Genomic DNA, 13,499 nt, shown 5'->3' with positions numbered 1-13,499 from the left:
GTCCAGTGCGGGTCAGTGTGTCCAGTGCGGGTCAGTGTGGGTCAGTGTGTCCAGTGCGGGTCAGTGTGGGTCAGTGTGTCCAGTGCGGGTCAGTGTGTCCAGTGCGGGTCAGTGTGTCCAGTGCGGGTCAGTGTGTCCAGTGCGGGTCAGTGTGGGTCAGTGTGTCCAGTGCGGGTCAGTGTGTCCAGTGCGGGTCAGTGTGGGTCAGTGTGTCCAGTGTGGGTCAGTGTGTCCAGTGCGGGTCAGTGTGGGTCAGTGTGTCCAGTGCGGGTCAGTGTGTCCAGTGCGGGTCAGTGTGTCCAGTGCGGGTCAGTGTGTCCAGTGCGGGTCAGTGTGTCCAGTGCGGGTCAGTGTGTCCAGTGCGGGTCAGTGTGTCCAGTGCGGGTCAGTGTGCGGGTCAGTGTGTCCAGTGCGGGTCAGTGTGTCCAGTGCGGGTCAGTGTGTCCAGTGCGGGTCAGTGTGTCCAGTGCGGGTCAGTGTGCGGGTCAGTGTGTCCAGTGCGGGTCAGTGTGCGGGTCAGTGTGTCCAGTGCGGGTCAGTGTGTCCAGTGCGGGTCAGTGCGGGTCAGTGTGGGTCAGATTATACGGGACGCTGCGCTGCGGAGGCTGATGCAGCTGTTCTGCGGTCTTCTGCCGTCTGCTCTGTGTCCAGCGTCTCGGCGCCGGTATCGTCTCACACAGACGCGTGCAGCTGGTGATTCCGCAGAACAGTGTCTCGTCAGAATGCGAGGAGCCCTCGGATCCGTCCGACATCACGTCTCTGACCTCCTGAGGGCCGATGGTGCTCTGAGGAATCACACAAGTGACCGGCGGAGCGGCTCGAGTCTCTGGACTCCTGCTGAGCTTCAGCTTGTGCTTCTTCTGCAGAAAGACAGACGAGCAGTGAATATTTCCTCAACGATAAACGCTACGAAAGCTTTCTGGGTTTAACTGCAGTCTACAGCACCGCCTCATCGAGTCATCGTACTTTTCTACTAACTGGACTCTGTTTCCACTGCTTCCGGGTTTGGGTTTGCTCTGCACCTCCTGAAATAAAGAGCAACAGCAGCAGTGTTTTACTGATCCCTGAAAAACACACATGATGTGAGGAATCGCTGAATCCCAGACATGTGGGTCATGATCTGACCTTCAGGCGTCTGGAGGGACGAGAGCGAGGGCGGATCAGAGGCTCTGCGTCTCAGCATCACCGGCTCTTCTTCAGACAGCAGCTCTCTGGAAACAGGCATGAGCTGGGTTAACACAACAACACAACACAACATAACACACAACAACACAACACACAACAACACAACACACAACAACACAACACACAACAACACAACACACAACAACACAACACACAACAACACAACACACAACAACACAACACACAACAACACAACACAACACACAACAACACAACACACAACACAACACACAACACAACACACAACACAACACACAACACAACACAACACAACACACAACAACACAACACACAACAACACAACACACAACAACACAACACACAACACAACACAACACAACACACAACAACACAACAACACAACACACAACAACACAACACAACACACAACAACACAACACAACACACAACAACACAACAACACAACACACAACACAACACACAACAACACAACACAACACACAACACAACACAACACACAACAACACAACAACACAACACAACACACAACAACACAACACAACACACAACAACACAACACAACACACAACAACACAACACACAACAACACAACACACAACAACACAACACAACACACAACAACACAACACACAACAACACAACACACAACAACACAACACACAACACACAACAACACAACAACACACAACAACACAACACAACACACAACAACACAACACACAACAACACAACACACAACACACAACAACACAACACACAACAACACAACACACAACACAACACACAACACAACACACAACAACACAACACACAACAACACACAACAACACAACACACAACAACACAACACACAACAACACAACACACAACAACACAACACACAACAACACAACACACAACAACACAACACAACACACAACAACACAACACAACACACAACACACAACAACACAACACACAACACACAACAACACAACACACAACACAACACACAACACCACACAACAACACACAACACAACACACAACAACACACAACACAACACAACACACAACACACAACAACACACAACAACACAACACGTGTGACGTCTCCTCACCTCTCAGGGCAGCAGGATCTGTGCGTGTCGAGCGCTGGACTCTCACACATCTGACGGTAGTTGACACAGATCAGCAGCGCGAGCAGCACACAGAGGACCAGACACAGCAGGATGTAGCTCTGCCTGTCAGACACCTGCAGAACATCATCATCATCATCATCATGAGCTCAAAGCCAGCAGCAGTAGCTCACAGCTCTGTTCATGACGTGGTGTAATTCCTGCAGTTTATCAGAAATGATCAGCTGGTAACTGAAAATTCAGTTATCATCATCATTCTGAGAATCTGCAGATATCTTCAGCGATAATTTCTGGTATATTTGAGTTAGCAGAGAATCTCTGATCTCTTCTCTCCTCGTCTCAAACTTTTAGAAGTGTAAGTTTACTATAAAAGCAAATGTACTGTACTAAACATGTTATATTTTATGCAAAACATGTATTTTTTGAGTCTAAAATCAAAGCCACGTCTAATCAAGTTGTGTCATAAAAATCGAGGTTCCTGCCATCGACTGAAATGTTTATACATTTCTATCACAATATCAGAATGTCACTAACCCTAACCTGAAAATGATCTTCAGGACGACATGGCACACAATACGCTAGCTTAATATCATTTAATAACCCATCGTAGCATCTGTAATACAGTCACACTGCTTCGAGTGAGTAATGTGGACTGAAAGCTTCATTCGCTGATATCGGTGGATCTCTGATCCGACAGGCTTGATACAGATGTGATTCGTCACTGTAAACGGATGGAGAACAGGTGACGAATGAGTACCTCCTGCTGTAGATGACTCACGCTGACAGACAGGCCGAGGACGAGTTGTGTCACGTTCTCCAGCTGAGCCTGCAGCACCTGGATGGAGTCCGTCTGCCTCTGGTCCTGACACACACACACACACACACACACACACGAGTCAGTCTCATGTGAATCTCTTGGGTCTAATGCATTAGATCTGGTCCGGAGCTCGTCTCTGACCTGCTCCTCGGCCGTTCTGGAGGTGTTCTGCAGCTTGATGATGGTTTTGTTGAAGGCTCTCTGCATCTCCTCCACCTGCTTCCTGTACCTGCACACACACAACACGAGCACCAATCAGTCTCAGTGTGACCAAAGTCTCATTCCACCATCACAATACAGATTCATGTGCTCAACATCCCCAACATTTTAGATCCAGTGAAACTGAACGATTCTCCAGAACTCTCCAAGTAATACAATAAGAACAAAAGAAACGTAATCGTTTGGGTGAGCGAAACCAACAAAGCAGAGTGTGAAGACTTTTATGTGAATACTCGCCCGAAACGGGTCTTGTGACACAACGTTGTGTGTATTTCACTGTTGAGGCGCACATCGGTGTTAAGTTCTTGTTATATTTTCAGGGTCATGATGACATGAGGAATCACATTTTCTTTGATATTTTGTCATAAGAAGTCACTGAACCATAAAATACTGTTTCCTCCTCACTGCAAAAAGAGCAGACTCATTTTCTACTTCCTGCAGAATGAGGGTGGAAAATAATAATGTTTGCCAATATATGTCTTTTTAATCCTTTAATCAGTCTTATTCACTGAAAGCTGTAAGCATATGTTTAGATACTGCGCTATAACTGTAAACTCATTCTCGTCATATCGCTCAGCCCTACTAAACACTGTTAGGCATCAAAGACCCCGACAGAATCGTACAGCTCAAACCAAACTCTCCAGAAATGTTTGCTCTGGCTGGTAAACCCTCCCATGTGACAGTATGTATTAGGTGGGTGTGGCTCTGAGGCTACGCCTTCTTTGAGGTGAGAATCTCCTTCAGTTAACACTTTAACTGCAGTTTCTCAGTTTTGTTGTGTGTGTATTTTGTTATTGAGAGGAAAGAGCGCAGCACATATTTCCATATTCATCTAAACGCGGGCGGTGTCGGGATGTTCGCTAACAGTATATCGCTGCTCAGGAACTTCAAACTTCTTGAGTGAAGAATGAAACTGAAGTTGACCTTTATCTCTCTGGCTCACTAACAGCGGCTGGTGTCGGCTGGACTCACCTCTGGCTCAGCTGCTCCAGGTAGCGTCCGCTGAGAGACATGTTCATCTCCAGAGCCTTGATGCGATTGTTGAGCCTCATGAAAACAGACTCTTTCTGACTGGAGCCGTGCGCGGGCGCCTCGCTGGAGTTGAGCGTTTCGCCGTAGATCTCCGAGGAGGGCTGCTCCATGTGAGCGCTGCCTTCATCCTCCACTAGCTCCTTGCTTTTGGCCTCGGCTGACTCTACGGGTCCATCTGAAGGGTGAGCGGCTTCGGCAGGAGTCAGCGTGACACTGGCTGCTTCATCCACAGGAGCGGACACGGACTGAGACTCATCTACTGGACTAATGGAAACAGCAGCAGTTGAAATGTCACTTTGAAGGCCAGATGTGGCCGAGATCTGCTCACGATCTACCTCATCTCCACTAGAGCGGGTCATGAGGTCCGAGAGCGTCACGTGATCAGGATTCTGACCGGACTCAAGCAGACGATCAGTGCTCTGTGGAGGGAGCGTCGCTGTAAGGCACTCGCTGACGGACAGACGGTCAGTAGAAACCAGCAGATCTGAAGTCAGGCTCGGTGCGAGATCCCACACGACCGGCCGAAGCTCCAAACGGGCGTCTGGAGTGAGAATGACGGGACTCTCTGTGATTGTGCTCATAGATGAGGCTTTTACAGCCGAACGCGAGCGTGAGTCTGTCTTCCTCTTCTGAACAGAGCAGCGCTGCAGAAGGTACTCGTGAAGACAGAAGATGTGTGATTCAGAGCGCACTGCGTTTACATTCACACGTCCGTTCTGCGGTTCTGTTTGGCCCAGTTCTGCCCCAGAGGACTGATCCGATTCATCCTCCACCTCAGGCAGCAGAGTGACGATCTGCTCTGCGTCTGGCTCGGTTCGGATAGGACTGTCTTCGGCGGGACGTGTTTCAGGGGTTGGAGCGTCTGTGTGTGTCGCTGATGCAATGCTGACGGTTTCTGTAACCCCAGTGACATCCAGCTGATCTTCCACTGCCCTGAATGGAAAAAGGAGGGAAATTATACGAATATGATATGAAGAACAGTGGAGAACATGTGATGGCTGCTGGACTGGATACAGGTCATTTCTCCTGGTCGCTTTCATGATTGCACACATTACAGCAGCTGCAGCATGACTGGCTGACAGCGAGAGCACGGTCACGTACCCAGAGTGCATCGCTCCAGCAGGGAGAACCACGTCTGACGCGTTCAAACCGTCAGTGGAAGAGTTTCCTGAAGAGCACAAACACAGTCTCATTCATACAGCTGTTCTATCTCATGAGAGGTGCTGAGCTGTCAGATGTCAGCAGGAAGTGATGTCAGAACAGACCTGCGCTCTCCGGGTGCCCTCCGAGCACATTGGCAGCGATGTTGTTCACCATGGTGAGAAGAGCGTCTGAAAACACAAGACATCATCAGCGGTTCAGTGTCTGCAGGTTCAGGCTGGGACTGATGATCACATGATCACACACTGACCTTTGGCAGATCCAATCAGATTCTTGGAGGATTTGTCATCTACTGGCAGAAAGTCAGGTGGCTGATCTAAACATTCATCAAGAGAAAACACATGACCAACTAGACAGACACCGAGCGCAAGCAGATCATTGGTCACTGCAGACGCGAGTGTTACCGTAGTCATCGTGACTGTGTGTGTGTCTGTCTGACGGCTCCGAGTTCAGCTCATACTCCTCCATCATACTGGTGCCAAACACCCTTCAGAGAGAGAGAGAGAGATTAACATGACTGATAAATGTGTGATCAATGAATGAACTGGTGAAGTAAGGTGAGATCTGTTAGTTAACCCTATGTTGACCTGACATGTCTTGCCTGAACTGTCAGTGTGTGTGTGTGTGTGTGTGTGTGTGTGTGTGTGTGTGAGATATAGACCTGATCAGACTGAGAGGACAGAAGTGCTCTGAGCCGAAGTGCGACAGCAGCTCCACCTGCAAACAACAAACACTGATCATGTGTGTGAAACTCCAAACAGTGTTATCTGCAGACCTCACATGCAGAGAGAAATCAGAGCGATCACACGTTCAACACACACACACACACGCACACACACACATGTTTGTTTTTGTGAATTGTGGGGACTTTCCATAGACTTCAATGCATTTTACACTGAACAAACTGTACATTCTATCCCCCTACCCTGCCCCTACCCCTAAACCTAACCCTCACAGGAAACTGTGCAAACTTTTACTTTTTCACAAAAACTCATTCTATATGATTTATAAACCCATTTACATTGTGGGGACCGCTGGCTGGTCCCCACGATGTAGGTGAACTCAGGTTTATATTACATCATGGGGACATTTGGTCCCCACAATGTAATATAAACAAAAGCACACACACACACACACACACACACACACACACACACACACACACACACACACACACACACACACACACACACACACACACACACACACACACACACACACACAGGAGAAGGACTTGAGAAGAGCTCTTGTGTGTGTGTGTGTGTGTGTGTGTGTGTGTGTTTGTGAATGTGTGTGTGTGTGTTTGTGAATGTGTGTGTGTTTGTGAATGTGTGTGTGTGTGTGTGACAGAGAGAGAGAGAGAGATTGCTCTGAAGAAGTTGAGGTGGGAGAACTCTGTTTGAATGTATGTTTGTGTGTGTATATGTGAGGTCATAAACGTACGTGTGTGTGTGTGTGTGTGTGTGTGTGTAGACAGCAAACCCAGCTCAAGCCGATCACACACTCTAACCTTGATGTATCTGGTGAACATCTGATGCAGGAGAAGGAGAAGAGACAGAGAGAGCTGAGAGAAAGGCATGATGGGACTGCAGACACACACTAGTGTCGCTCGCTCTCGCTCACCTTGACGTATTTGGCGAACAGATGCTCATCCAGAGGGAAGCTCTGCACCATCCGCTCGTCACGCGCGTGGAACGTCCCCAGCTTCACCCACTTCTTGTTTGGATATCTGAGTACAGACATGTCATGAAACACACACTCACAAAATGAACAGATTACATCAAAACATAGCATTACATAACTTCACAAATTAAAAAACAAAAACATTAAGGCTCTTTGATAAAGCCGAAGCTGCTGACCTGTCACTGATTGACACCAGGAAGTCTTTGGGGTTTGAGGAAAAGATCTCAAAGTTAGCGATGTCCAGCTGCTTGACCTGAATGGGCTGACAGAGCTCGATGATGAACCTGTCGAACACACACACACACACACTCAGAGTGACCGCATACAGAGACCCCGCCCCCTCCTGAGATCCACCAATGACTGCGACGCTCCTCTACTGATCTTCACGTCAGGAAACATCATCGATGCTGAACACAGTTGAGCTGCTTCATGTTTATGTGGAAACAAACAAGTCTTACTGACCCCTAACCTTTGAAATTTAAAAAGAATCTGAAGCGGCACAACTGTTTTCAATATTGATAATAATTATATGTTTCTTGAGCAGCAAATCATCATATCAGAATGATTTCTGAAGGATCATGTGACACTGAAGACTGGAGTAACGATGCTGAAAATTCAGCTTTGATCACAGGAATAAATTACACTTTACTATATATTCACATAGAAAACAGCTGATTTACACTGGAATAATATTTCACTATTTTACTGTATTTTTGATCAAATAAATGCAGCCTTGAGCAGAAACATTAAAACATTGTAATTACTGCAATCTTTTGATCGCTGGTGGTGAATTTCACACAGCAAATATGATGGCAGAACTGGAGATCATCTTAAGAAAAACATCATGGCAACACACAACAATCTTCAGCTCTGTTTGGCGTCAAATACAGAAAACACTCTGACCAGATCTTGTTATTGCAGGGATTCAGCATGTACATGTCCATGTTCTCCATCAGGACAGCTGAGGTGCTCTGAAACACAAACACGGATTCATCACACTTACTCTCTTCAGTGAACTCACTGACATGACTGTAACTAACCCTACATACAGTGGAAATCATCCCAGAGTCACGAGATTAGTGTGGTCAGTGACGTGTCGAGAGACGAGTACCTTGGCCTCCGGGTTGGAGGACAGGATCTTGGCTCCACACTCCACCGAGGCATAGTTGGTGATGGTCTGCTGCAGCTTCTTCCCGTCGGGAGCGTGAGGCGTCACCTGACCTGACGGACACAAACAGCCGTCAGCGAGAGCAGCGCCTCAGACGCTCCGGCAGAAAACTACTCACTCCTCTCCGTCTCCATCATGATCTTGGTCCATTCGTCGAAGGTGGGGATCTCCTGGTCAGGGCAGGGCACCGCAGGGTCCGTGTCGGAGGATCCCTGTCAGAAACAGCAGATCCAGAGGATGAGATTCACAGGGAGTCATTTAACAGAGAGAACGGATCAGCTGATGAATCATTCAGAGCTCCGCATCACCCGTTCACACCAGATAACACAGATCTGAACTGAAGGACACGCATCACGGCGTGAGCTCGTCGCTGAATTAAAGGAGACTGCATATTTTTACATTTTGGATTTATTATATGTTGAATTACGAGAAATGTTACAGGAAGAATCACATCGGCAGAGCTTCTGTCCGAGTCTTTGAGGAAGCGTCACCTGTTCTTTCAGGACGTGGGAGGCGTTGCTCCGCTTCCTAGTTTGGCCTTTGCCCGGTTTTCTCGTCTCACGGACGCTGACGTTCTCTTGAACCGCTGGAAAACTTCAGACAGACACAGATGAAGAACACATAAAACACCTCAGATGGAGAACTCGTTTCTGGTTATTTCAGATTATTTCAGAGGTGTCACGTGACTTCAGTACCTGGGCAGCGTGGGGTCGAACGGCAGCTCTTCTGCAGCGTCACACGCGTCCGACACGAGACGGTCAGCAGAGCCGCGATCCCTGAGAGAAACACCACACGTCATTCTCTTACGCTGTTCAGCCGCTATTGGCCGGCTCCTGCTTCAGCATCACACGCTGATCACATGATCAGCTTCGGCCAATAATGAGTGATAATTAACATAAACAACGTATGAGAATGACACAGAAGAGATTGTTGAATAAAGTGGTTATTTTTGTTTTGTTTCTGCGCACACAAAGTATTCTCGTCTCTTCATGACATTAAGGTTGAATCACTGCAGTCACATGACTGTTTTAACGATGTCTTTAGTACCTTTCTGGACCTTGAAAGTGTTGATTATATTGCCGTCTATGGACGAGTCTCTCGGATTTCATCAAAAATATCTTAATTTGTGTTCAGAAGATGATGAAGGTCTTACGGGTGTGGAACAACATGAGGGAGAGTGATTAATGACAGCGTGAACGAATCCTTTAAGACTTTTAATCCCAACATTCCCATCATTCAGCGGTAAACTTTTGTTCCTAGTCAGAAATGAGTTTCTTTGAATCTAAATAAATTTTATTTGTACATTATAATCTACATGTGTTTGCTATCTTGATCCAAACTCCCTCGACTCCTGAAGGCTAACGAGTGAACGTGGAGACTGACCGGCCGGAGGATCCCGACACATGAGGACCGGCACTGACGGGAACGACGTCCGGGATCTGTGAGGAAGAGGAAGACTGTGACTCCACTTCACTGCCGCTGTCAATCACCAGCTGCCAACAGAACCACACACACACACACACACACACACACACACTGTAAGTCACTGCTGAATGAACACATATGACTGTACATGACGAGAACAGGAACACATGTGACATATACGACACCACACAAACACGTCACATGACAGCAGCTCTCTGGCGTGTTTCAGACCTGTGGATCCGTGTGCGTGTCCTCGTGTGGAGAGCTCAGGCCGTGTGCAGCACACCTGCGGAGGAACGAGACACACACCTCAGTTCATGATATCACCTTAAACTTTATTAGACACATGACTTTGATTTTATAGCAATTTTAGAGTCAAATTATTTTGTACATATATATAAATACACTGTATATAAAGTGTAGTACAGTAAACATCTGTAACTAACACACATTCATGTTGTGAAGCTGCTTTCACTTCAGTGTCTCTGACCTCAGGTCTGTCAATCAAAGTTCTTCATGAATCACATGAACATAAACCTGATGACTGACATATTCATCTGCATTTACACTGAGCTCCGAATAATACCATGGTAAAGGTTCAGAAGAGCCCATGCTATTACTATGGTGTTTTTGTTTGCTTATTACATAAACACAGTTTATAAAACACAACACACAGATGAATAATAATATAATACACACTCAGATGAATAATAATATAATACACACTCAGATGAATAATGATAATATAAACACTCAGATGAATAATAATATAATACACACTCAGATGAATAATGATAATATAAACACTCAGATGAATAATGATAATATAAACACTCAGATGAATGATAGTAATACAGTATATACCGCACCAGAAACAGCAGCAGAGCAGCAGCAGCTGGATCTTCATCATCCACACATTATTCCGTCTTCTGGAGATCTGTCCTCACACACGAACGATAAACAATCGCGATTCACGTTTCTTGATCAGTGACGTCTGAGAAATCAATGAACTTTACACTTTCACCGCTTCTGAACACAGTTTCGTCTTACAGGAAACATTATTACTCTTAAAAGCGCAATCATTTAAATGTATTATCTACAAGGTTCAGTGTGTGAAACACTGAGAGGATCTGCCTCAGCACCGTCTATAAAATAAAGTTTATAAAGAAGCGGATGATCCACCGATCTCACGCGCGATTGGTCCATTCTAGCAGCGCTGAGAAAAGCAACGAGTATCACGTGACCGAGCAGTCCACACGCTGCTTCATCGCCTGTGTGGAAAATGATCTACAGCTACATAATGACTCTAACAAACTTGAAATCACAGCCAGAGCCTAATGTAAAGTGTAGAAATATTATTTCGATTCCACAGCAACTGTCCCGCGCATTTTAGACGATCTTTCGCTCTTCCTGTTTTCCTTCTTCTTTGGTTAATGGCGGGGTGACGTCACAGGCGCGCGCTGCCGTACAACAATCACAACATCAGCATTTTCCAATAAAGAAGAACAGAAATTAATTCTCAAAAATAGCAGCATTAGTATTGAAAAGGACAATAAACAAAAAGATCAGCTTCATAACTAGCATTAATTCACATCTCTTTTTGCTTTTTATTTTCCATTTCCATGTATCTATTATGATAGAGGCCTATTTCTATTTTTAAATCTGTAAAATTAGATTTTTTAGATATCCATTTACATTCATAGTTAAATATGTAGTCTTATATCATATAATGTACCATATTTTATCACTACCACTTCAACAAGAAGTTTCAAATCACAGCAAAGTGAATATTGAGGAGTTTCATATCAGTGTCTCAGTGTGCACACTATCCTGAATCGTATGTGACATTAGTAATATTCAACACTATTTAGGGAGGATAGTGTGGATAGTGGGCTGCAGGGAACGTCTTTCCTCAGTTTTATCTGAAATCACTGTTTTTCCGGGGAATAATCTGAACTGTGCTCTGGTAACATCATCTAGTGATTTAAACGCCTCTTTCCAGTCTTGGATTGATTTAATTTTCTGACCACATTAGAATGATTCATGATGATCATAACGCTCACCGTGCGCTCCTGTCTCATTCACCCCATCATCCATACACCAGCCCAGCTTTCTTTCTTTCTTTTCTCATGTCTTCTTTCAGTGGCTCTGTCTGTATTCTTCTGGAGCATGACATGTTTACATGTGTTATAATGGCGTGTGGAGATGTCGATCTGAGGTCATTACAGTCATTCATCTGCTGTTTCAGAGACACTGTTCAGATACAGTAATGTGTGTATAAATCAGACTCATATTCCAGCAGTGCCACACAACACATGGTCAGATCTGTCTTCATATTTCAGATCAGCTTCTTTGTGAAAGTCGAAAACCGTTTTAAAGAAAGTTCACACCACAATCCACTTGAAACGGACAGTAATTATACACTGCAGGTTCTCATTTTATTTCATTTTCCTTAATACATATTATTTCATACATATAGAGGTACAGTACATCAAGCCATAATGAAACATACAGAGAGTGAGATGTTCACGTTAAACACTCTCAGATCTCGACTCGTGTAAGACTCCGTCTGTGTCTCTCGGAGAAAACGGCTGAAGCGTTCGGTTGTCCCACCGTTTGAGTGTATAATAATGTGAGCTCAGATCTGATATAAAACACTGGCTTTGTGCACAGCTACAGTCTGAGAGACTAACATCCCTGTCTGATCACCCTTTCTGAAGATAGTGTGTGAAACTCTAAAATGATCTGAGCTGGTCCAGCAAGTGTCTCTCAGTATAACATGTTCGTTCTGAGATGGTGTTGTTCAGTCTGTCCCTGATCTCTGTGTTTATGTGAGTGAACAGCGAAGGGTTAGTTGATCCTTCACCTGAGCGAGGAGGACTAAAGCCAACAAATACTGCATGACACACCTTTACATCCATATGAAACAAGTACAAAGTTCAGTCTCTGATTCACAAACCTACAGATAATATATCCATATATTCATGTTAATAATTAAAAATAATACACCAGCTGTTTCCATGAGTCCCTGCATGCTTACATTCCTTATCTAGTCCTTTAGAGCGCTATAATATTCTCAAACGAAGAGTAGTGTTGTAGTTACTTAACATGAGTAGAGTAGCAAATAAATCTCACTAATGTAATGAACAGACTCACAGACACAACACAACTACTGCTGGAGTTATTGCCAGTAATGGGACTCTGCTCTGGTGACGTGTCTAGCGTTAGTTATCTCAAACACACACACAGAACAGAAGCGTCGCTCCAGGGACTTTGGTTGACGATTTGGATTATCTGTCATGAACTAGTATTGCAAGCAGGTGGCGCTATTCGAGAAGATGAATATGATACTTCATATTGTGGTGCTCATATAAGTGTTTGCAGATCTAAAGTGAGCAAGACTGAAACAACTAAACCAGCAAATCACACAGGGAGTGTTCACACTTGTAGTCCGGTTCTCCTGGTTCTTTTGGTCCAGAAAAAAAAGAAAGTCCGGGTTCGTTTAGCGTTCACACTGTCGTTTTCAACACCGAACCGCACTAACACAACTGAGTTTGTTTTAATGGAATCAAACCTGCCAAGTGTGAACACACCGTAAAGTCAAATAAACCCTTTTAATGACAAACAACATTAAAATAAAAAAAACAACAACAATAATTTAAATGTCAAACAGTGACTGCTATCAGAACACAAACATCACGTAATCTTAA

The 13,499-nt window shown here is 45.2% G+C and overlaps 1 protein-coding gene across 2 annotated transcripts; it reads right to left on the bottom strand.

Annotated features, from left to right (window-relative positions):
• Window positions 1–402: 402 nt before the first annotated feature.
• On the bottom strand, window positions 403–11,222 carry LOC137002600 (SUN domain-containing ossification factor-like). Of its 2 annotated transcripts, XM_067362354.1 has the most exons (23): window positions 10,659–11,222; window positions 10,021–10,075; window positions 9,748–9,857; window positions 9,060–9,140; window positions 8,856–8,958; window positions 8,483–8,576; window positions 8,308–8,417; window positions 8,100–8,167; window positions 7,373–7,480; window positions 7,137–7,242; window positions 7,024–7,044; window positions 6,175–6,230; window positions 5,918–6,000; window positions 5,764–5,829; window positions 5,618–5,683; window positions 5,454–5,520; window positions 4,293–5,285; window positions 3,243–3,330; window positions 3,042–3,146; window positions 2,267–2,400; window positions 1,126–1,211; window positions 967–1,025; window positions 403–860 (listed from the first exon to the last, which is right to left on the bottom strand). In XM_067362354.1, exons 1-23 carry the CDS (start codon window positions 10,697–10,699, stop codon window positions 555–557), a joined length of 3,006 nt encoding a protein of 1,001 aa, XP_067218455.1. In that variant the 5' UTR covers window positions 10,700–11,222; the 3' UTR covers window positions 403–554. The 2 variants fall into 2 exon arrangements, with proteins under 2 accessions (XP_067218455.1, XP_067218456.1); XM_067362355.1 differs by lacking the exon at window positions 7,024–7,044 and having other exon boundaries at window positions 405–860.
• Between the last annotated feature and the right edge of the window lie 2,277 nt (window positions 11,223–13,499).

Source organism: Chanodichthys erythropterus, chromosome 16 (assembly GCF_024489055.1).
Source record: "Chanodichthys erythropterus isolate Z2021 chromosome 16, ASM2448905v1, whole genome shotgun sequence".
NCBI classification, from domain to species: Eukaryota; Metazoa; Chordata; class Actinopteri; order Cypriniformes; family Xenocyprididae; genus Chanodichthys; species Chanodichthys erythropterus.
Note: the sequence above shows the minus strand (reverse complement) of the source record. Positions and strands in the feature narration are given on the sequence as shown.